Source organism: Diceros bicornis, chromosome 8 (genome assembly GCF_020826845.1).
Source record: "Diceros bicornis minor isolate mBicDic1 chromosome 8, mDicBic1.mat.cur, whole genome shotgun sequence".
In the NCBI taxonomy this organism is placed as follows: Eukaryota; Metazoa; Chordata; class Mammalia; order Perissodactyla; family Rhinocerotidae; genus Diceros; species Diceros bicornis.
Genome location: NC_080747.1, coordinates 31,120,310 through 31,144,276, shown reverse-complemented (window position 1 = coordinate 31,144,276; position 23,967 = coordinate 31,120,310). Strand labels below are relative to the sequence as shown.

Sequence of the window (23,967 nt, the reverse complement as noted above, 5' to 3'; positions counted from 1 at the left end):
AAGAGGGCTAGGCAAGCATTCTGCCCAAGAGAATTGCCAATGATTTACTGTTGCTGATAGTGCCTTTTATAGATTTCCACCTAATTTAAAGATCTGCAGCATGAAATGACCTCAGAGACCATTTAGTAAAATTTCTTCATTTTAAAAATGACAAAATTATCACCCAAAGTCCAGAGTTTACATTAGGGTTCACTCTTGGTGTTGTACATTCTATAGATCTGGACAAATGTATAAAAACATGTATTCACTATTACAGTATCATACAGAGTATTTTCACTGCCCTAAAAATCCTCTGTGCTCCGCCTATTCATCCCTCCTTCCCCCTAACCCCTGACAAACAATGATCTTTTATTGTCTCCACAGTTTGGGTGATAATACTATGCCAATGTAGGTTCGTCAATTATAACAAATGTACCACTCTGGTGGGGGACGTTGGTAATGGGGAAGACTGTACATGTGTGGGGCAGTGGGTATATAGGAAATCTCTGTACTTTCCTCTCAATTGTGCTGTGAATCTAGAACTGCCCTAAAAAAACTCAAAAAACTGTTTGTAGAGAGGACACAAATCTAACACTTCTTTTTTCAGAGAACAGTTTGAGACTAGAAAACAGTATAAAGCAAAAATAAATGTAGCTTCTACAATTAAGCAGCTGACAGAATATATTGAATATTATAAGTTTAAGAGTTCTGGTAGGGCACAAACTATGTATTACTAAGATATAAAAACATCTTTTCCTTTATTTTAGAAAACTGATTATCGATAGTATTGTAATTTTTCATTGTTATGAAACTGTTAATAACCATTTAGGTTAACAATAATAATAATAATGGGTAATCATTTGCTTTAAAAATAGAAAATCGTATAAAATACATAAAGTATATAAAGCACAGCTTGGTCCTAGCTCAATGGGAGTCATTCTGGAAGGTTATAAGGCCATCAGTTATGAGGAGGGTAGAAGGCACAGATGAAATAATAAACCTGGAAAAGGAAATCTATTATAATAAAGTCTGGTTTTAGATTTTAATCACATACAAACAAGGCAAAAAAATCAAAGTCAGGTAAATAGTCAGGTAAAAAGTCAGCGATAGGTATAAGTTATCGCTTATAGTCCTTGCTGCCTCAGGACCAAGAATTACATTAAATTGTGCTAAAGCAAACGACCGTACAATAAAGTTCTTTGCAAGTTTCAAATAGCCAATTGTTTGATTCAAGATTTAAAGAGATAAAATGAATGTTAACAGATTGAACAAAAATGGTTAAGCTGTTTTTTCCGAGCACACGTACAATGTATAATGGTGTGTTATTAGAACTAAAAAGTTTTAGGTCGAAGAAACATTATTTTTTTAAAGTATCTCTTGCTCCACTTGACAGGTTCCTGTGAATTGTATTTTCCCTAAACATGAACACAACATTTGATCTGTTCATTTATTTTACTTTTTAAGCAATTGATAGAAATGTAAATAAATGTAAATATACATATACCTAAGAGGTGGCTATCCTACATGTGACAGCCCAGAATTTAGTACTTTTTTTTTTTTTTTCTGGTGCAGAAGATCAGCCCTGAGCTAACATCCATGCTAATCCTCCTCTTTTTGCTGAGGAAGACCAGCTCTAAGCTAACATCTACTGCCAATCCTCCTCCTTTTTTTTTCCCCAAAGCCCCAGTAGATAGTTGTATGTCATAGCTGCACATCCTTCTAGTTGCCGTATGTGGGACGCGGCCTCAGCATGGCCGGACAAGTGGTGCGTTGGTGTGTGCCCAGGATCTGAACCCGGGCCGCCAGTAGTGGAACGTGCACACTTAGCCGCTAAGCCACCGGGCCGGCACAGAATTTAGTACTTGTATAGGCTTTCTGGCTATTTCAATAATTCATAAAAACGATTATAGAGAAGACGTATATGTGTTATTTATTCTAATTAAAGCATATGAATTACAATATATTTTTGAAAGTTAGTTATTTTTAAAATCTTCATTTTTAAATTTAGATAATGCCCAGGCTTAACCTTTCAATAGGAATGTTGGTTTATTAGGTTTGGCTATCTTTCTTCACCTTAAAGATCAAACATAGAACAATGAGGAAAACACGTAGGTCTATTAAAAAAATGTATAAATACCTGTAGCGATAGCTTAAATAATTTGGCCCTCAAAAATATTCCTTAACAAATGAAGCTCCGCTCAATTGTGTGTAAATGTAATTATGCCCAAAGCTGGAATAGTTTACTCTGCCTTTGGCTGCAGGTTATACTTTTGTGGCTGGAAAAAATATTCTTCAATAGCACTGACTAGTTCATTTAGTTCTTTCTTCAGCTGCTCAGGATCACTGGAAAACAAGGGGAAAAAAATTCCAAATCAGTGGATTATTCCAAAGGGTATTTTAAAAACTCCCCCCACTGATCAAGTAACACTAAAATTTAACCTTAAGAGGAGGGCTAAATCAGACAAAACAGAACTCCAGTGACGTAAGCGTGGGAACACATCTGTTAACTTGGACAAAAACTCCCATGAGACTATCCATTCTTTTCCCCAAAAGTTTTCCCAAAGTTTCTACTATAAACAAAATTATCCCTTTGCACTTTTCCTAAGAATTTTAAAGAAACACAGTGTTTGGCCTAACATCCCTAAAAGATTTACAATGTTAGTACTTAACAGTGCAGAGAAAACTTTCATCACTCCAGTTGTCATTAAATCTTGCTCAACTTTCACAAACGACATCTCTGCTAAGTCCTAGGTCTCCCAGGATACGAATGTTCCTGATCTTGTTTGCCCTCAAACTATTGGAAGCTAAGCTGCGGCCTCATCTGTAAGGCCCTCCTAGAATGGACAGAGATGGGGAGCCTCCTAGTGGGCCTGCTAGTCACAAACGTGAAACTCAGACCCCTTGGGTTTATCTTTTTTATGCTACCTCTGGAACAAAAGGGTCACAACTAAAGCATAAACAAGAACCTAAGGAGCTAGATCCTTCTAAGGAAATCAAGTTTCAAGCATGTGGAAAATACTAATTTATGTGCAAACAATTAGAAGGTTGATAATAGATAAAACAAACTTGTAATTAGGCTTCCAGCAGCTTCTGTGTCAGGCTGCTAGCATAATGTGAATTACTATAAGTACTTAAAGCAAAAAAAGCTGAATTAAAAAAACTAAATCCTTCAATTCCAACTTTCATTACTTCATACTTGACCATCTTTAATATAAGCAAACTTTATTTTAATGAAAATTGCAATCCTTATAATTAGTTAAGATCATTTTTACATTGTAATAGCTAGCCAGTACAACTAAACCAATTCATTTTATTACAAACGTTAATTCTGGCTCTACTACTTATTAGCTGTGTGCCCTTGGGCAAATAGCCTCTCAAAGGCCCAGATTCCTCATTTGTAAAATTGGGATAAAGACTTTATCTTCTCAAGAGAGTTGTATAGATTGAGATAAATTATATAAAGCAATTAGCACAGAACCTGGCCCCAAAACCTCAATAAAGGTAGCTATCATTATAATTATTTTTATCCCCATTGGTAACACATAAAGTAATTATGCTTCATGAGTACATATGAATCACACACGTCTTTTTTTCCTTCCGCATAAATGTGCTTTGAAAAAAATAACAGCTCTAAGGAAGGCACATTAATAATTATTGTTTTTTTTTTTTTTAAAGATTTTATTTATTTATTTTTCCCCCAAAGCCCCAGTAGATAGTTGTCTGTCATAGCTGCACATCCTTCTAGTTGCTGTATGTGGGACGCGGCCTCAGCAGCGGTGCATCAGTGCGGTCCCGGGATCCAAACCCCGGCCGCCAGCAGCGGAACGTGCGCACTTAACCGCTAAGCCACGGGGCCGGCCCCTGTTTTTGTTTTATAATATACCTAAAATTAAAACTCATCAGTGAATTTATATATATATATATATATATATATATATATGTATCTCCTACCAGTTTGTTTCTCTGTTAGAACCCTGTCTAATTATTATCTAAACCTTGGGATAGTAAAAGATATCTTTGTTCTTAGGAGATGTGTATTGAGGTCCACGACTTACTTTCAAATGGCTCAGGGAAAAAAAAAAACAATCCCAAATATACAATAATTTATGGAAACAGAGAGAGCAAAAATCACAAGATATTGCTGAGTCTAGGTTGGGGTAGGCAAACTATAGTTTGTGGCCTGTTTTTATAAATAAAGTTTTATTGTAACACAGCCACCCCCATTCCTTTATGTATATGGCTACTTTCACGCTATAACAACAGAGCTGAGTAGCTCGACAGAGATCATATGGTCTGTAAATCCTAAAATATTTACTATCTGGCTCTTTACTGAAAGTTTGCCAACCGCTGGTCTAAGCGACGGGTATGTGGGTATTCACTGCACAATTATTTCAACATTTCTGTAGGTTGGAAATTTTTCAAAATAAAAAGTTGGACAAAACTAAAGACATTTACCCCCACAAAAATATTTTTTAAAAGAAAGACTTATCTTAAAAAGGATTTTCCATTCTAAAGGATTAATAAGTTGTGAAATTCTATAAATAAATGATATTCATGGTATAAAATATATTAATAATATTTAAGGTTATCAGAAAATAAGGATTGAACATGATGTAATCTATGCAGAAATAGAAGTACAATGATGTACACCTGAAATTTTTACAATGTTATAAACCAATGTTACTGCAATAAACAAAAAATTAAAAAAAAAAAAAAAGAAAATAAGGAAATCTCAGCCATGGCTTTATTGCTATTGTCCATTAGGTATGCTGGTGACTTGCTTGAGCACTGACAGCATATCCATTGACTGACCTAGTACCTAATGTCCCAATTAATAAATGCAAGCAAAATTTCAATGAATATAATCAAAGGACAATTTTTCAAAAGTATTTTTAGCAATTTATAAATTAATATTTGAATTTAAGTCCACTCAATAAGCCACATGAAAAACGTAAATACTGCAAATCCTTAAACATTAAATAGTATTGTTATTATAAAGGAAAATTTTCTGAAATATTAGATACATTTTGATAAGAGAATGAAAAATAAAAGAGAAATATACAGAGAAAACATCTTTAAATTGGACTAACGTCCACTTGTTTTCAAAAGAATGAGTTGTAGAAATATGAAAACACTAAGTGAGAATGAGAATTACAAAAAAATATCGATGGAAAACCATATTCAATATAGTAACAAATAGCTTATTATTTAACACACGTGGAAACATTGATACATGAACAATATTACAATAAAATGTTGGTAATAAAGAATGCTTACAAAATGAGCTGTTTTATGTGTTTGTTCACGTTGCTTAATCATCGAATTTTTGCCCTTTAAGCACAAAAAGGTTTTAAATGGGAATTCATGGCAAAATATATTAGCCAGTACCATGACTTCTTCAATATGTTTGAATATCATGATGTTTGAGGGCCATAATCATGACTTTGTCTGTTGGACTGGCGCTCTTATTCAGAAGATTCAGGCCCATTTGAGTGTGGAATGCTATTATGATAAACCCGCAGAGTGGTGAACATAATAATGAGTCCTTGTATCCAGGTTTTACAATTTTGTTTTGCTTTAATATTTCTTGCTTTGCTACCAGAACTCACTTCTCCCTGCCTAAGGAAAGTCTACCTGTAACAATTCTTTCTCCACCCCTCTAATTTGCTACATCTAATATGCTATTGGCTTGCCGAAGATGCTCAAACATTTTCCTCGGCTTTTATTTCCACATAGTGAAAATTTCATTCACAAGCCCAGAAAAACCCTTCTATGAGCAAAGCTTTGGGGTGTATATGTTATAACAACTACCTAGACCTATGCTGTCTACTACAGTAGCCACTAGTCACATGTGGCTATGGAGCACTTGATGTGGCTAGTGCAACTGAGGAACTGAATTTTTAATTTAACTGAAGTTTAATTAATTGAAATTCAAATTTAAAACGGACAGTTGATTCATTTATTGGAAAACAAGTACTTTTGGAGCAACTTGGGTATTAAAATCGGCTTTTTCAACTGTAAATTTTATGAAATCTAAACACAGATCAAGTTTTTCTGAAAAAATTTAGCATTCAAATTGAGATATGTAAAGTATAAAATACTAAATGGATTTTGAAGACTTAGTGTGGAAAAAAAGTGAACTATCTCATTAACAACTTTTATATGGATTACACGTTGTAATGATAATATTTTAATATACTACATTAAATAAAATATATTATTAAAATTAATTTTACCTGTTTCTTTTCACTACAGTCACGAGTTGCTTAACAATGGGGATACGTTCTGAGAAATGCATCATTAGGCGATTTCATCATTGTGCAAACATCATAGAGTGTACTCACACAAACCTAGATGGTATAGTCTACTACACACCTAGGCCCTATGGTACTAATCTTATGGGACCACCGTCACATATGCAGTCCATCATTGACTGAAACATCGTTATATGGTGCACGACTGTATTTAAAAATGTGTCCAGTAGAAAATTTCAAATTGCATATGTGGCTCACATTTTATTGCTATTGGACTGTGTTGATTTAATCCACCTTTTAAAGAAATATTTCCTGATTCTTAACTGTATTCTGAATAGGGAGTGGTAGTTAACTGAGTGTTAAATAGGTATGCAATATCACATTTACACGTGTGAACTACACGTACCATGGTTATTAAATTTTAAAATGTTACAGTTGTTGGAAAGTGACCAACTTCAACCCTTTACCACGGTCACAAAAGCATGACCTGGAAGTTACCAGACCATCAGTTCTTTGGCGCCAAGGACTCTTTCTGATAGGGCTCTTTCTCCCTCCCAGAACCCAGCACAGACTTACGCACAATAGGTGCTCAGAGATATTCGCTGAATGCGTGTGCAATGGATTTTAACTTATTGTATCAGAGACATGGAGAAAAAGAGAAAAACTCATTGGTCCTAGCCTCAAATAAAAAGTACCAGAAAAAGGAAACTTAATTACTCTTACTGAAATCAGAAATCAAATTTTCCCATGCAAAGGAAGTAAGGAAAGAAGTAAGTAATAAAGTAGGAAACAAGCACTCTTGTCCCTGCGCCCTTCAATCAGCTCTTACTGTCACAATATTGCTGCAGGTTCCGAAACAACCTTCCTAATTAAACTACATATTGGGAAGATGAAATGTTTTACTTAGCATTTGAATAGAACCAATTAGGAAGTCTGGGGAACAAAAATCACAGCAGCTGCCATCCATATCATACCTATTTCCAGGGGGGGCACACAGTTCTGAATAGTACTTGATTTTGGGCTCTGTTCCACTGGTCCGCATGGTGGCCACGCCTCCATTAGCAAAGGTAAAGGTGATCATTTGACTGCTTTTACTAGTAGGGAGGACCTAGGAATTAATTTACACATGTTATAAAGTTAAATAGTAACATAAACAGTTCTGGCCTATTTCCCCCCGGATACGCAAGAAAATAAATGCCAAACAAATATATTCGTTAGAAAAGAAGAACATTTTTGAGGAAATCAGAAAATGTACTCCATATGAATGACATACTAAATGATAATAATAAGGTAATTTGTAAAAAATTAAGTAACTTTGTACATTAGCTTTTTACCTCCTTAGTTCTGTTAATTAAAGCTACTAAAGTTTTATTAAAATTCACAAGAAATTGATTTAAATGATTAATAATTCATTACAAAAAACTCCCACAATAACACTAGACCTTATTTCACTTTGCAAAGGAAAGTCTATTAAGAGACTTTTTTTTTTTTTTTTAGGTAAAGCTTCTGGCAGATGTATTCATAGCTGATTGCTCCCCAAACTCCACTAAAATGATAGATGTAAAAAAAACCCAAAAAAACACAAGGGCAAAGGAGAAAAGAGGAAACAGCAGTTGATGAGGTTGCCAACCAGTCCTGGAAGCCAGAAAACAGACGGAGGAGCAAAACTGATCTGACGGAACCAGAAGAATGGCAGCTGAGCGTCTGCAGGGGACAGACAAGAACCGGTCAAGGTGCTCAGCAGAACCCTGGCAAAGCTCACCTCCTGGAGGCACCAGGTAACGCAAAGGGCAGGGGCGAGACAAAGGTAGTATCTGAAAGGAGCTATCAGGCCCTCCCAGATCCTCACCCTCTGCCCACACAGCCAGGCAACCACCTCGTCAGGAGACGGTTTTATCCTCTGGTATAACCGAACCAGAAAGACTCAGGAGTTGGGGACAGGAGGCACCGTTGCATGGCTGGGTATGATGAAAACAGAGAGTATGTCAAAGTCCGCACTGAATGCTGACACTCCTCCTCTCATGCCTCTCACACCTCTCCACTGTTCCAGGGCCTCAGCACCTCAACTTACAGCCCTCAGGTGGGAGATCAGGGTGGGAGTTAGGCTTCCCAGATGGAGGCCCCTATACATAAACGTTAATTTGCTACCCGGTCTCCCTGGAGTGAAGGATGTCAGTTGACAAGGCTTGTGCACGTACACAGAGCTTCCAACCAGCTTTTTAGTGCCCAAAGGACAATTAAGGACGGCCAGCCTTTGGGGAAAAGACATCAGATAAAAGACAAATTCCGAAAGAAATAAAAAACTTGGAAGAAATAAAGACAAAACAGAGGAAAAAAGATCTATATATATATTTTTTTAATTCTTTTTTATTTTTTTTGTGAGGAAGATCAGCCCTGAGCTAACATCCATGCTAATCCTCCTCTTTTTGCTGAGGAAGACCGGCTCTGAGCTAACATCTATTGCCAATCCTCCTCCTTTTTCTCCGCAAAGCCCCAGTAGATAGTTGTATGTCATAGTTACACATCCTTCTAGTTGCTGTATGTGGGATGCGGCCTCAGCATGGCCAGAGAAGCGGTGCGTTGGTGCGCGCCCGGGATCCGAACCCGGGCCGCCAGTAGCGAAGCGCGTGCACTTAACCGCTAAGCCACGGGGCCGGCTCGAGATCTATATTTTTAAAAAGCTATAATTAATATCCTTAAGAGAACTAAGATTTCATCTACATGAAACAAGAATAGGATGTTATTTTTAATAAATTGGAGAATAAGAACTGAAATAAATAGTCAACAGAAGCACTGAAAATTAGTGTTGAGGAAATCTCCCCAAAAGTAGGACAAGAAGATACAGACAGACAATAGGAAAGAAAGAAACATGGAAAGCAGAGCATCGGTCCTAGAAAGCCGACATCTAACTAAGAACTCGTCAAGAAAGGGAGAGCACAGAAAATTCAGGTGAAGACGTTATTTGAAAAATAACCATCCAGCCCCCTCCTTTGATACAAAAATCAAGAAAATTTCTCAGAACTGAAAGAATTGACTCCACAGACCAACAAAGACCCACCAAGTGTCAACAAACAGGAATGAAAAGAGACCCATACTAAAGGTACATCACCGAAATTATAGAACCCAAAGTTTAGCGGAAAGTTCCTAACACCTTCCCATAGAGAAAAAAACAAGTTGCAAGGAAAGGACTGAGTGAGTATGGCATCAACATCCCTGTATGCAGCACACAGTAGGCCTCAACTAGCTTCTGAATGAATGAATGACTAGATGCTCAACAGCAACTCTGGAAGCTAAACAATAATGGAGCAACACTTTTAAAACTGTGAGTCAATAAAGTGTGAGGGCAGAAGACGACATTTTCAGACCTAAATGCCTCCAAAAATTTACCTGCCACTTTTCTTAGGAAGCTACTAGAGGGTGTGATTTAGGAAAACAAACATAAGAAGAGGAAGTCATGGGGTAGGAGTAAGGGACTCAACTCTGGTGAGTGGTGAAGGGCATTCCCGGGATAACAGCTGTGCACCCAAGCCAGAGAGGAGCTAGCCCTGCCGGGATGGAGGGACCAGGAGGGAGGCCACTGGAAACAAAGTGGAACTGATAGAATAGCCAAATCATTGGACCATGTGGAAAACTCTACTGAGAGGTATTTGAAGGATGTGGGAAGAACTGCTGGTAGTTACATAGAAATCCAAGCAAAAGAAAGAACAAAGTAACAATTATAGGAAAATAATTCTTTATACAAATTAGGGAGACTTAATCAAAGTACACAACTTAGCTAAGCAGGAAACAATAGCTACTAGTCATAATAATACAAGCACGGAATCTGATATCACTAAAAGTTGTGTATAAATGCACTGTGAGGCCAGGAGAGAAGGGGGAATAGTGAATGTGGGACGTGTAAGAACTAAATCCTTATCTCCATAATAGCAAATTAATAAAGCCTAACACCGATAAGTCAAAACATCACCAAGAGTATATTATTTAGAAAACTGGTGGTAAGTACCAGGAGAGACAACTGAGAGGGAAGGTGGTTGTCTTGGCACATGGTCATGAGATGCTAGGGATCAGAACTGCCATGTTTCAGCATAATTCTTTTAATACAATTTGTCTTTTAAAAACATATTATAAGCAGATTTAAATAAAAACATATAAAAAGGTACATATCCAAGAAAATGTCTAACATTGAGATTCTTACTCTCCTTCCTCTACCCCCTGCCATAGGTAACAATACTCTTCTGCCATATTGGAGCCTTCTTTTGACTCCAGTGGTGAACCCACATGGTGTGAAGAAAGCAAACTCATGCTCTACAGCTAACAGCTCCCATACATTCAGAGAATAGGGTAAAACTAGCTGGAAAGCAAACAGTGGTTCTCAAACTGTGGACCAGCAGCAGCAGCAGCAGCTGGGAACTTGTCAGAAAGGCAAATTTTTGGCCCCCACCCCAGACCTACTCCCTCAGAAACACCAGGGGTGGGCTGCAGCACTTGGTGTTTTAACCAGGTGGCCAGGTGATTCTGATGCAAGTTTGAGAACTGCTGAGAGAAGAAAAGCTGGATCCGGAGTCCAAAGAACCCAATTCTACCCTGACCGTCTCCAACTAGCTACGTGACTGCATGCAGATCCTGCGCTTCTGAGTATTGATGTCCTTATGCATTAAATGACAGCACTGGCTTAGATGACTACTGAGAACATTTTTAGTTCTAGCCCATGATTTTCAACTTTCTATGTCTTTTTAGAGCTAATTTACAATAAAGCCTAAATGCCTAAAATCAGCTTCAATTAATTATATGATTAATAAGTTAAGCTATTCAAAGTATAATAGATGGTAAATAGAGAAGAGTTTGACAAAAGTAGACATTACTTACAGCTTTTTTATCAGGCTGGCTATCATCATAGCCAGTGGTAAGGTCCCTAATGCCAGAAATTGCAAATTTGCCACAAGTTTTTGGATAATTATTCTTCCCATCGTAGTTTCTAAGGTTTTCAAACAAATTTTTAATGGTGTCTGGATCATGGCAGATAAAATATGAAGCTTTGGTGATATGGTACCCATACCTATCAAAAGAAATACAAATAATAAAATAACTAAGTCATGGGGATATAATATACAGCACGGTGACTATAGTTAATAATACTGTACTGCATATCTGAAAGATGCTAAGAGAGTAGATCTTAAAAGTTCTCAACACAAGAAAAAAAATTTGCCAACTATGTGTGGTGATGGATGTTAACTAGACTTACTGTGGTGATCAATCTGCAATATATACAAATATCAAATCATTATGTTGTACATCTGAAACTAATATAATGTTATATGGAAATTATATCTCAATAAAAAAACAAATACATACAAAATGAGGAAAAAATAATTCCACATAGTGTACACAGAATATGTATCAACCAGTATATTCTAAACTAAATGAAACAAATAACCATGACTAGCTTCAAAGGAGTAATTTAGCATAAAAAAGAGGCACAACAAGCCACCCCAGGGATCACCAAACTGCTGCCTGGCCTTCAGCCTGTATTTGTAGGTAGAAGATTTATTGGAACACAGCCACACCACACCCATTACATTATGTACTGTCTCTGGCTGCTTTTGCAGTACAAAGGCAGAGTTGAGTAATGACTATGAAGACAGATGTTTCATGAACACACTTAACCTTTTTTGACCTCGGACACTTAAAATCACATTCTTCGGTTAACCATTTCTGTGACTAATGTTCTCATTTGTTAAGGATTAATGCAATCATGAATGGTAACACTACTAAGTGATTAAGTATCAAAAGGAAAAAGTGATCTCTTATTTAGTTTTCATAAAAAACAGAATTCATAGCTAAAGTAAGAGCATCAGAAAGCATATTAGTATTTCATGCACAAGAACATAAAACATTTAACAATATCACTATGTTGGTGATGCATGTTAACTAGACTTATTGTGGTGATCATTTCACAATATATACATATATTGAATCGTTAATGTTGTACACCTGAAACTAATTAAAAAATTACTTCAATTAAATAGAGTCAATAGAAACTTACTCAACATAGATGGCCTTTAGCTGCTGAGACAGAGACAAATTCTTGGTTGCTAGAAAGCTAGCCAACTCTGCGCTTATGACAGCGGCACTGATGCCATCTTTGTCCAGGACAAAAGGGCAGCACATATATCCTGCAAAAACACGTGTCAGACATACACCCTTGGGAGTGGATTCCTTTACAACATTGTGTGCACATATCTAAATGCATCCTGCCTATCGCGTACCAGGTTGTATGGTATGAGTACGTGGATGCTTCTCATTTCCCACCGTTACATTTAAGAATCTAGCCCAGTGCCTAGTGCACAGCAGGCCTTCAAGCATTATTTGTTGAATAACCTGTAAGGAGGTTCTCCCTCCTGAAAATCATGCTCATTCCCTAGGTCCAGCCCCGATCCCTCCAGCTTGCATGAAACTGTTTCCAATTGTTCTAGTCAATGTTTATTCTGTCTTCTCTGAATCCCTACAGTTCTTGTGAGTTCATTTTTCATCTTGACACCTGGCCTATAATCTTTTGTGTGGTTACTTAACTAGATCTATGTAAACGGCGGTAAGCTAAGGTCAGTCTCATTCATCTCTTTCAGAGTCTCTACGTAATTGATACGCAATAAATATCTGGTGAAAAAAATAAGAAAAAAATGTTTTAAATAAAAAGCTATAGAAAGACAAGACTCCAATTTTGACAACAAAAGCTGAGCTATTATACTTCATTCAATTAATCAGTTAAACGATGTGCATGTGTCAGTGCTGCAGGGCAAATACAGATGTCAGAAGAATATATATTACATAATAAGCACAATGTAGAATAGCTTTTACTAAACTAAGAGCTAAAATATCCCTGGCAAAACATGTGAATTTCAAGTTTCAATAGCCAGCTCTCCTTTCTGCTCATTTATATTGACAACTTAAGACAAGTGTTTTCAGTCGTCCTGGCTGGACTTGAGGTTGTCCTTCCAGGTGACAGTCCACTTCGATGAAAGCCCACAACTGTGCCTTCTGCTTTCCTCTGGACGGACCTCCGCGGAGCTCTTTCGGAGGCGGGTTGACTATATTAGGCCTGGATGTCAACACCACAGCTGAGGAAATATCACAACTCCCCAAATATGTGGATGCCTAAGCTACCAGCAGCCACATGCAGAACACCGCTGTGTTCAGTCATCCGGGGAGAGGATTCACTTTCTTACATTAATGGCTTGGTTCTTTGTGAGAGATTCTTTTTACTTGAAAAAAAGTGTGAGATGCCAGTTTTGGGGTAGGACAGTTCAGGGCTCTTTAAGCATCACCGAAGCAAAGCAAACTGCGCTCCTGTTTCACTGTTAATCTTTCGGACCCAAATCCAATCCCAAATCTTTTCCCATTTATTTGCATTCTATATACTAACTGATTCTATGATCCTCATTATCACTTCTTACCGATGGCTTCTTCAAATGCAAATAAGACATTTTTCCCCTGGTCTATTAGCTGTTTGGCTCGGTTTCCCATCCACTTAAAGCCAGTTAATGTTTCCTAAAGAGATAATCCAAAAGAGAAAGAAATGCCTTAGACTTTCTACACAGCAAAAGAAAGGAAAAAGAGCATGTCCCGCAAACACCTTACCTCAAAGTGGAAACCCTCCTTTAAGGCAATGGCCCGCAAGATTTTGGAGGAGACCGTGCTGGACAACATGTACACGTCTTTGAGGGTGCTGTGATCTTGGTTCTTTTCTTTCCAAGAAGTAAAGAGCCACCAGCCCAAGAGTGCCCCCAGCTCATTGCCTGAAAACACTCTCCATTCACCACTGAAAGAAAAAAACAACCCATTCGTGGCAGTGATCTTAAGCAACACACTGGGAGTCACTGGGACAGGACGATTAAGCCAAACAAGGCTCACAGCAGTTTCTGCAAGACTGTTCTTATTCTTTTTTTTTTTTTTTGTGAGGAAGATCAGCCCTGAGCTAACATCCATGCTAATCCTCCTCTTTTTGCTGAGGAAGACCGGCTCTGAGCTAACATCTATTGCCAATCCTCCTCCTTTTATTTTTCCCCAAAGCCCCAGTGGATAGTTATGTCATAGTTGCACATCTTTCTAGTTGCTGTATGTGGGACGCGGCCTCAGCATGGCCAGAGAAGCGGTGCGTCGGTGCACACCCGGGATCCGAACCCGGGCCGCCAGTAGCTGAGCACGCACACTTAACCGCTAGGCCGGCCCAAGACTGTTCTTATTCTTGTTTAAATAACGGGCCAGAAATGTGACTGCCACTTCACAAACATCTAAGAGCTACCATGTCTCAGCCAGTTTGTCTACACAAACATCCTATCTTTGAAGAGCATATAAAATAAGTATGTCAGTGATGACACATAATGCTCTTATCTTAGTCTGAAACATAACAGAAATATGCTGGCATGATCCCCGCAAGTGTAACAGTTTGCATATCTCAATTTTCGGTGTGGTTAGTATTGCTGATTCTGAGAGGGTAATACTTGGCATTCTTTAAGATCGAGCTTGGTGCTAAAATGGTGAGGATACCAAAGAATAGATGTGTGATTTAGGTTCTTCTCTGTAGTCCGGTGGCTAGAAGCACATCTCACATTTCAGCCTGTATTGCCTGAGTTTAATTTTCTAAACACTTATATATAATCGAAGCTGTTTCATCATAATCTAAAACGCTAACCCTTTGGCAGCACCCCATTGCCCCCAAAACATCACATATACTGTTTGACACCCCAAAACTGCCTGGACCTTGCCTACCTTTCAGCTCCCCACTTCCCTTCTAATTTACTTACTACTCGTCTGTATAAACTCTGCGGTCAAACTTGTCTCAAACACTGCATCAGCACCCCACAGGTATTCCTCTCTGGTCTGCTAAACCTAAATCCAACATTTCCTTGAAAGTCCAGCTCCTTACGAAACCCTTCAGCAAACACTGAACTGCAAAGCCAGCACCAAGCAAAGTACTTTGCCCTTATTAGGCATTGAGTTATTAATTGTAATAAAACCAATGATAGAATGAGGGAAGATAACAAATAGTAATTTCAATTCCAAATACATACTAGGCTGTGTTACTCTGCACTATGTCTGCCAATCGTGTGGCCCCCACATCAGCACCTTGCTCTATGGTTCAGTGAGATGATCATTTGCAAAATAAATGGAAAATATTTCCAAATACGTCCAGTCTCCCCAGGGACATTTTACTGCCCAAGATATCACCTTTTATATTTTCTATTAGATAGATAATCACAATTAATTGTACCTGTCTTGTTTCTCTGCCACAGCAAGTCTATCAGCATCTGGGTCATTGGCTAAAATGATTTTGGCCTTGGTTTTGTCAGCCAAAGCAAAAGATAAAGTCTGAAAAAGAGTCAGAAAAGAAAGGATTACTTCAATCAAGAACTGAGTATAGTTCAGTCTTTAAAAGCATTCAGTTATTTAAGAACTAAAAGAGGACTTTCTCCAAACTAAGGCTGAATTTTATTTCTGGAGCTGGTCTTGGCTAATCACGTATTACTTCCTAAACCAGAGGTCAGATAATGTGAGCATCAACACACGAGCCATACCTCGCCCGGGGATTCGCCCCACATCTGATAGCGCGTGTGTGGCTGGACTAGTATTTCCAGGCCTCGCCCTGTGATCAACCTCACAAACAAACCAAAATAAACCGACTCCCTGAATATAATTGTTACTCTAACCTATAAAAATGTTAAAGGAAGCATAATTTAAATACACTTCTTCATATCAGAAAAATAACAATTAAGGAATAAAAATCATGTGTAAACCTCCATTCTATTACTGGTTCTTTTTGGCATTAAGAAAGCACAGTAGTAAATTAAATTTAAAACAAATTTAATTAATTAAATTTAAAACATATTTAGATTTCAGGTCTCACATCCTGAGGCTAAGACATCTAATTTGAAAGTTCCCTTTAAGAAATAGATAACTAATAAATACAAGTATTTCCAATGATGAAATTATTTTTTTGTTCAGCACAACGAAAACACATAAAAACTTGTTTTACTTCACAGTAATAGTTTTGAATATAAAAGGTAAATTTTATAATAAAAAATATTTGGTTACCAAGACACCTTTACCCTCCTCGGGATTCGGGTATTTCACTGTTGGGAACTCTGGATCGGGATCTTTCTGTTCGGGAACAGCCTCGGGAGGAACCAAGTCAAAAGTCCTAAAAGCCGACTGCACAAAGTTGTGGCCCACGCCATGGACAGAGGTGTGCACGAACCTCACCTTGGTCTCCCTGTTCACACCCCTAGAATCAGACACATCATGGAAAATGATAAAATAAACAAATGTGGCTCTTAAAACTGGAAGGTTTGAAAAATACCAAGGAACCAGATTCCTAAGAATGTAAGAAATCAATGTAATAAGAATGTATAAGACAATTGAATATTTTTCTAATCCTATCAAAAAAAAATGAAATGAAACATCCACTCTCTCTTAATACATACCCTTCCCCCAACACATTCAAGTTTAAAATTTTCCTCTGCAGTTATTTTCAACAAATCTGATTACTTTCAGATTTTGTTTTATGCTACAGCTTTCAAACCTAGTGTGGGATGAGAACAAGAAGCCCGGGCTCAGGTTCCAGGAGAGTCTCACAGCTGGCCCAGGTGGTACCCGCCCACGGCAGTGCCAGCTCCGGGGCTCCAAGTCCTCTCTACTAACTTCAAAAATGATTTTCAAAATGTCCATTTTAACATAACGTGATGAAACCTCCCAGATATCAATGTATAAAAAATAAAACATTTACTTTACCAAGTAACAATTCTGTTTGGCAAAGGGCCCCAATCTAGGGACTTAATATAGAATAAGAATAGACATCAAAATTAACAGTAGAAGTTATAGAAAGGTAAACACAGGCTTTAAAAAGTTCCACTGCTCTGATTGCTAGAATCTTAGGTTATTGAATAAATGAACAAAGTCTTCTCTAAGAGAACACTGGTTTAAAATGAGCATACCCTCGAAATAAAATGCATCTGGAAAAATAAATGTGCAAGATTAGTGAGAACACGGGCCGGCCCTGTGGCTTAGCGGTTGGGTGCGCACGCTCCGCTGCTGGCGGCCCGGGTTCGGATCCCGGGCCTGCACCGATGCACCGCTTCTCCCGCTATGCTGAGGCCGCGTCTCACGTACAGCAACTAGAAGGATGTGCAGCTATGACATACAACTATCTACTGGGGCTTTGGGGGGAAAATAAATAAATAAATAAAATCTTAAAAAAAAAGGATTAGTGAGAATTTGGAGACAAAGTTCTCAGATATTAAAATGAATTATAAAGCTATAGCAATTAAAAGAGTTTGGTCCTAGATATAAAAAGGCAGATTAAAGGAACAGAATAGAGGCCAGAAGCTGGTCCAATTTGAAATGGGAAATATATATGAGAAGCAGTAAGTCTTAGAGGTTAACATGCTTTGGAGACAGATTCAGAATTTAAATCCTAGAGCTCTGCCACTTACAAGCTGTGTGACTGTTGGTTATTTACTTAAACTCTCTGTGTCCCAGTTTTCTCATCTATAAAATGGCAATACACCAGAACCTACCCTTAGCATTACTGCAAGGATTAAAATGAGATTAAATTAACTAGTACAAGTGAAGGGCAGACAGCAGTTATCTGATATATAATAAGCACTCAATTAGTATTAGAAATTGTTTGGTAAAGGTGATATTACCAATTAGTCATGGAAAGATCCTTCAATTTAATGTGTTGGTACAACTGCAAACCTTTTAGAAAAAACCTAATCTACTTTCCTACTTCATACTTCATACAAAATTAAAAACCAGCAATGACTCAAAAGATTGAAACATCACAAAATGTAAGCATGCAAGTCCTAGGAAAAAACAAGGTTTTTTTTTTTTAAATCATCTGGTTGTAAAGAAAATCTTCCTAAGTATGACACAAAACCCAGAAGTCATAAATTAAAAAACAGATAAACATCAAATTTTTACCAAAGTTCAGCAAAGAGTCAATGAAATAGTCCAAAGGTAACAACAGAGGGGAAAATAATATTTGAAGTAAATGAAGACAAGTTTTCTATATAAGCAAAGAGGTTTTACAAATGCAAAAGATGAACAAATACATAGAAAAATATAGGTTAAATACGAAATATAGGTTATTTATAATTAAAGAATGCACATAAAGTGAGATACTACTTTCATCTAGCAAATCGGGAAAAAGGAGAAATTTCATAACATAGTGTAGGTAAGAGTGTGTGGATCATATACCATTGGTGGGAGCACCAATTAGTGTACCATTTTTATAGAGCCATTTGTTAACCATTATCAACTTTGTAAATGCATATACAATTCTGATGCCAGAAATGTACCTAAGGATGCACATGCACACACACACACAAGGACTCGAGGAACTGTGCTCAAGGGTGTTGATTCCAGTGCTCCTTGCAGTAGCAGAAAATCGGAGCCCTTTAGTGTTTGTGAAGTTCAATCAGAGGGATGGAAGGATGGCTCAAGATATGTTTTATTTGGATTATCCACCATTTAAAAAATGGTCCCCACATTTAAAAATTAGGAGATTTCACATAGAAAATTTAAGTTTCTAGTGTCCCTTAGGGAGAAAAGATCAGATGATTTGGCAACTCTGGACAAACATTTGCACATGGTAACACCCAGCTATACGGCCGCTCCCTTCAGACATAACTGGGGTTCCACATTCTACACGGGAGCCTCCACTCCCAGGTGGTCCAACAAATACAATGTTAGAGACAACCTAGAAATTCTGCTTCTTTATTTATTGATTTTTTTTCTGTTTTTGTGAGGAAGATCAACCCTGAGCTAACATCTGTGCTAATCCTTCTCTTTTTGCTGAGGAAGACCGGCTCTGCACTAACATCTATTGCCAATCCTCCTTTTTTTCCCCCAAAGCCCCAGTAGATAGTTGTATGTCATAGTTGCACATCCTTCTAGTTGCTGTATGTGGGACGTGGCCTCAGCATGGCCGGAGAAGCGGCGCGTCGGTGCACGCCCGGGATCCGAACCCGGGCCGCCAGTAGCGGAGCGCGTGTACTTAACCACTAAGCCACCGGGCCGGCCCCCACTTCTTTAAAATCAATGGTTTCTTGCTGGGGACAATCAAGCATGGTGGGACCTGTAGCACACCAGGGAAGAACAACACTGTCACTCAGCTAATCTGCCTCTTACCTGACTGAGTATTGAGTCTGTATCACAAATAAATGGGTACAACAGCCATTAAAACAAAAGAGTAGGGGCTAACATAGAAGGGATCCATGACAAATTAAGAGGAAGAAAAAGGCAGAGAACAAACTACATGCACACTATATTCCTGTGTATGGTTTTCAAATATATTATGCATATATATAAGTTTGCATACACACAGATAATTTCTGTAAAGATAAAAAATGTCAGTGTTTCCTATTCAACATCTTTCAGCCTATCTTTTTACATATCTATACACATATACACACACACTGATATATATATATATATATATATACGTATATATATATATATATATACGAATCTACCACAGAGGTCAGCAAACTATGGCCTGTGGGCCAGCCACTTGCTTTTGTAAAGAAAACTTTTTTTGAACACAGCTACGTTTGTGCTCATTCATTTCCGTATCATCTATGGCTGCTTTCCTACTACAACAGTAGAGTTGGGTAACTGAGAAGTAGTTTGTACAGCTCACAAAGCCAAAAATATTTATTATCTGTCCTTTTAAAAAAACTTGCCAAAATCTGATCCACAGCCTCCAAAATCAGATGCAGCTACAGTATACGTACCAATTGAAGAGAAACATTTAATGAAAACTGATAGAATCTGGCTGAATCACGTTAATTTAACTCACCTGGAGTGAGTTTACAATCCATTTACCTGTGAAAACAGTATTTTTTAAGGTCTTCAAAGTAGTCCTTATTGATGGAAGCACTTGGGTCGTGAAGAAGTGGACTGCCATTAATTAAAGAATCATCCCAAGCTTGAGGCCATGGCTCTAGATTTTCTTCAATAGCTTGAGAAATCTCTCTATCATGAGGAGAGATGATTTGAGCTCCGTTATCCCAATAGACCTGGAGAACGCGGAAACATATCCAGAAGCTTTAGGGTTAATGGAAAAGCATCCGTTCCCTATGCTCCCAACCAGTAAAGGCTCAGGATTCTACAGAAGGACATATATGTGGACTGAAAAACAAAAGTACCTTATAACCATTATCCTCCTTCGGATTGTGAGAGGCAGTTACCATGATTCCAGCACAAAGTTTCAAATGCGACACTGTATACGGCTGTAACATAGCAGGAAACAAGAACAGTTTTAAACAAAAAATTAGACATACTTAAAATGTCTGTTGTATATTGTTTGTACCAACTTGTTCTCTTTTGATAAACCTAATATAGAATTAGCATAATGTGTCACTCAATATTTTTGTGCCATACCCAACCAGTATACTCTGATTACCCTTAGAACTCACTCACTGGTCAAATTTCTGGGATGTGTTCCTTAATAAGAAAGGCGAGTATTTTCTGAGGTGCCTTCTTCTCATTCTGGCCTTCTACTTGGTAGAGCTAGAAAAGTCTCCAAACTAAGAGATGGTCTAATCCTCCACTTCACATTCTTTGCAGCCTCTGCTTGGGACACGACCCTACGGATTCCGTTTATTCCCTCCCACTGCTTCCTTTTTTCCTCCTCTTTCTCCTTATTTGTTTTCAAGAAGGTTGAGGGAAATGTTGAAGAAATGGAGAGTGCTCTTACAGCTTGCTCATTCATCTCCCACTCGAGGATCAATATCCCTCTCTTGTATTTCTCCTTAGCTCCCATCTTTACAAGACTGCTTCTCAAAATGGGGAGAGGGTAGGCCTATCCCGCATACGGCTGCATATGAAATTTACCCTGCACGGGCAACCTGAGATTCTGTCCCCATCCACCCTCAAGCCAAGAATCACTGTGGTCATTTTTCCCCTTAGGAGTCATCTCACGTCCCTCAGGTGTCCTGGAGCAAAGACAAGGGGAGAAGCACTCCATGGTGTGCGAAAATGATCATGGGACGCTCATTTAGTTCAAGTCTGATATAAAAATAACAGCTGGTGTCATCTATATAGTAGAGAAAACCATGGAAGCTTGAACTCATTGCAATTTTTCCACCAAACAATGAAAGCTGAACTACATTTGGATGTGACTTTGAGTGCCTACTGAGTTATTTACAGTCTAGGAGGCGTTGCAGCTACCTGTCAGAGCACCAGAGACATAAACACAAAGCCAGAGGCGCTTCCCCTCCTGTATCCACACACTCTCACTTCTATGTGATGCAAGCAACTGTGTTCGAATCATGTTTTTGGCTTAATTTCTAAACACATATATTCTTAGCATCTGGCCTCACTCTTAAAAGTTCTATCTATTTCAAAGCAACAGCTGTCACAGTCTCTACCGTCCTTTTCTTTAGATTCTGCTACATAAAGGACTTGATAAAAATCTTACCCAAACATGCCAAGCACACTTCTTGTACTGGTCATGAATAGTATTTAGAACGAAACACTTGTATAAAAAGCTGGTGCTCCAACTTGTCAAAAATATTCATGATTAGACATGGTTTGAGGTGAGTTCAGATTTAGACCCAAGAAGTTTCCTAACTGTGATAGCTGGGAAAAAGAGCTACAAACCAAATGAAAAATCAAAAGACATTTTGCTAACTAGCTAAAGTTTCCTTCAAATGCAAGCGAAAGGAAAACTGCACTTAAAAATAATCAATTCTGATGAATCTAAAGTTGAATACCAAAGAAATATGAGTAGGAGGTGAGAGAAATAATTCTGGAAAGGAGAGAGAATGCCCAATAAATGCCAAGGAGCTCTTCTGTCATTCAAATACCCGATCCCAACAGCACTCAAGACTGGAAAATTCAGCCATGTCCCATCCCTGATCCCGTGACAGGAAATTATAAAAGGAAACGGTTACTTACCACAAAGGGGGTTGGGGTTATATCAGAAAACAGGTACACAGGAATCCCCTGACTGATAAACGTGGTTGCAGCAAGTCGGGCAAATCTGGAAATGCATTGTGACAGGGGGAGAAAAGGAGAGAAGAGTTGTCAGGACTGTGGGTGACAGTAAAGAAGGAAATGAATGCCTGATTACTACTTTTTTTAAATTTTAATTGTTTTATTAAGGTCATATTGGCTTATGATATTGTGTAAATTTCAGGTGTACATTATTATATTTCAGTTTCTGTATAGACTGCATCGTGTCCACCATCAACAGTCCAGTTTTCATCCATTACAATACATATGTGCCCCTTTACCCCTTTCACCCTCCCCCCACCCCCCTCCTCTAGTAACCACTGATCTGTTCTCTTTATCCATGTGTTTGTTTATCTTCCACATACAAGTGAAATCATACAGTGTTTGTCTTTCTCTAACTTATTTCGCTTAGCATAATACCCTCAAGGTCCATCCATGTTGTCACAAATGGGACGATTTTTTCTTTTTTTATGGCTGAGTAGTATTCCATTATATATATACACCACATCTTCTTTATCCATTCTGACTACTTTAGGTTGAATATAGCAGCCTGATCAATAAAAATGTTTATTATACTTCCTTCAGCATAGAACATTAAAGCTGGAGGAACCTTAGGAGTCATCTCATTCCATGTCTTTGTTTTACAGAAATGTTTTAAAGTCAAGAAAGGCCAGACAACTTGTCCCATGTCCAACAGCCACTTAGCAGCTGAGCCAGGCCTGCATCCAAGTCTTTCAACTCCGTCTATCTCAGCGATTCTCAGCTGAGGGCAATTCTGTCCCCATGGGGCATCTGAAATGTCTAGAGACATTTTTGGTTGTCACTGGGGGTAGGGATAGAAGACTACTGGCAGCTAGTGCGTAGAGGCCAGGGATGCTGGTAAACACCCTACAATGCACAAGGCAGTCCCCCACAACAAAGAATTATCAGGCCCAGTATGAAGTCACATGTCAATAGTGCAGAGACTGAGAAACCCTAGTCCAAAGCTATCACAATCCAGTATATACCATGAAGACTAGCACTTGATCAGATGTTGTCTTATATGAAACATACATGATATGCATATTGGCAAATATGAGTGTGAGTATATGGTATATATATGACATATACATGTATACAACATATATGTATATGACATATGTACATCTTGGCTCTATTCATTCCTTAAAAGAAGACTTAAATCTTTCACACTGACATATTTGTCAATTTCCACAGCAACTGGCTTGGGGCAGGACACAGAACATGGCATCAAGTCCTTCTCCATGCTTGGTGTAAAATACATTACCACAATAAATGAACAATTTCCTTCCAATGAACAACATCATACCACTACAGAATTAAACAAACATATCATTCATTCTCTCCTCAAACATTCCTTGAGCACTAGCTTCATCGAACACTATTCCAGGAGGTGACTGGGGTACAAAGAGGAGATCTCTGCACTTTTAACAACTCAAGCATTAAAATTCCTAGGATCAACAGTAATACCAGAATGATTTTGACAGTAAAAAAAAGCCTCTACAGGGGTCGGCCCCATGGCATAGCAGTTAAGTGCACATGCTCTGCTGCTGGCGGACCGGGTTCGGATCCCAGGCGCGCACCAAGGCACCGCTTCTCAGGCCATGCTGTGGCAGCATCCCATGTAAAGCGGAGGAAGATAGGCACAGATGTTAGCCCAGGGCCAGTCTTCCTCAGCAAAAAGAGGAGGATTGGCATGGAT

General features: G+C 38.3%; 1 protein-coding gene across 1 annotated transcript in view; it reads right to left on the bottom strand.

Moving 5' to 3' along the window:
- Window positions 1-992: 992 nt before the first annotated feature.
- The window catches only part of PGM2 (phosphoglucomutase 2), a 40,564-nt gene continuing 17,589 nt past the window's right edge, over window positions 993-23,967 (bottom strand). The window contains exons 4-14 of the mRNA XM_058546870.1: window positions 22,191-22,275; window positions 20,438-20,521; window positions 20,115-20,308; window positions 16,323-16,512; window positions 15,502-15,599; window positions 13,869-14,049; window positions 13,685-13,778; window positions 12,277-12,406; window positions 11,100-11,289; window positions 7,208-7,341; window positions 993-2,322 (exon numbers count right to left, since the gene is read on the bottom strand). Coding sequence (XP_058402853.1) covers window positions 2,220-2,322; window positions 7,208-7,341; window positions 11,100-11,289; window positions 12,277-12,406; window positions 13,685-13,778; window positions 13,869-14,049; window positions 15,502-15,599; window positions 16,323-16,512; window positions 20,115-20,308; window positions 20,438-20,521; window positions 22,191-22,275 — 1,483 coding nt within the window. The 3' untranslated portion in view covers window positions 993-2,219. The remainder of the gene's footprint in view (window positions 2,323-7,207; window positions 7,342-11,099; window positions 11,290-12,276; window positions 12,407-13,684; window positions 13,779-13,868; window positions 14,050-15,501; window positions 15,600-16,322; window positions 16,513-20,114; window positions 20,309-20,437; window positions 20,522-22,190; window positions 22,276-23,967) is intronic.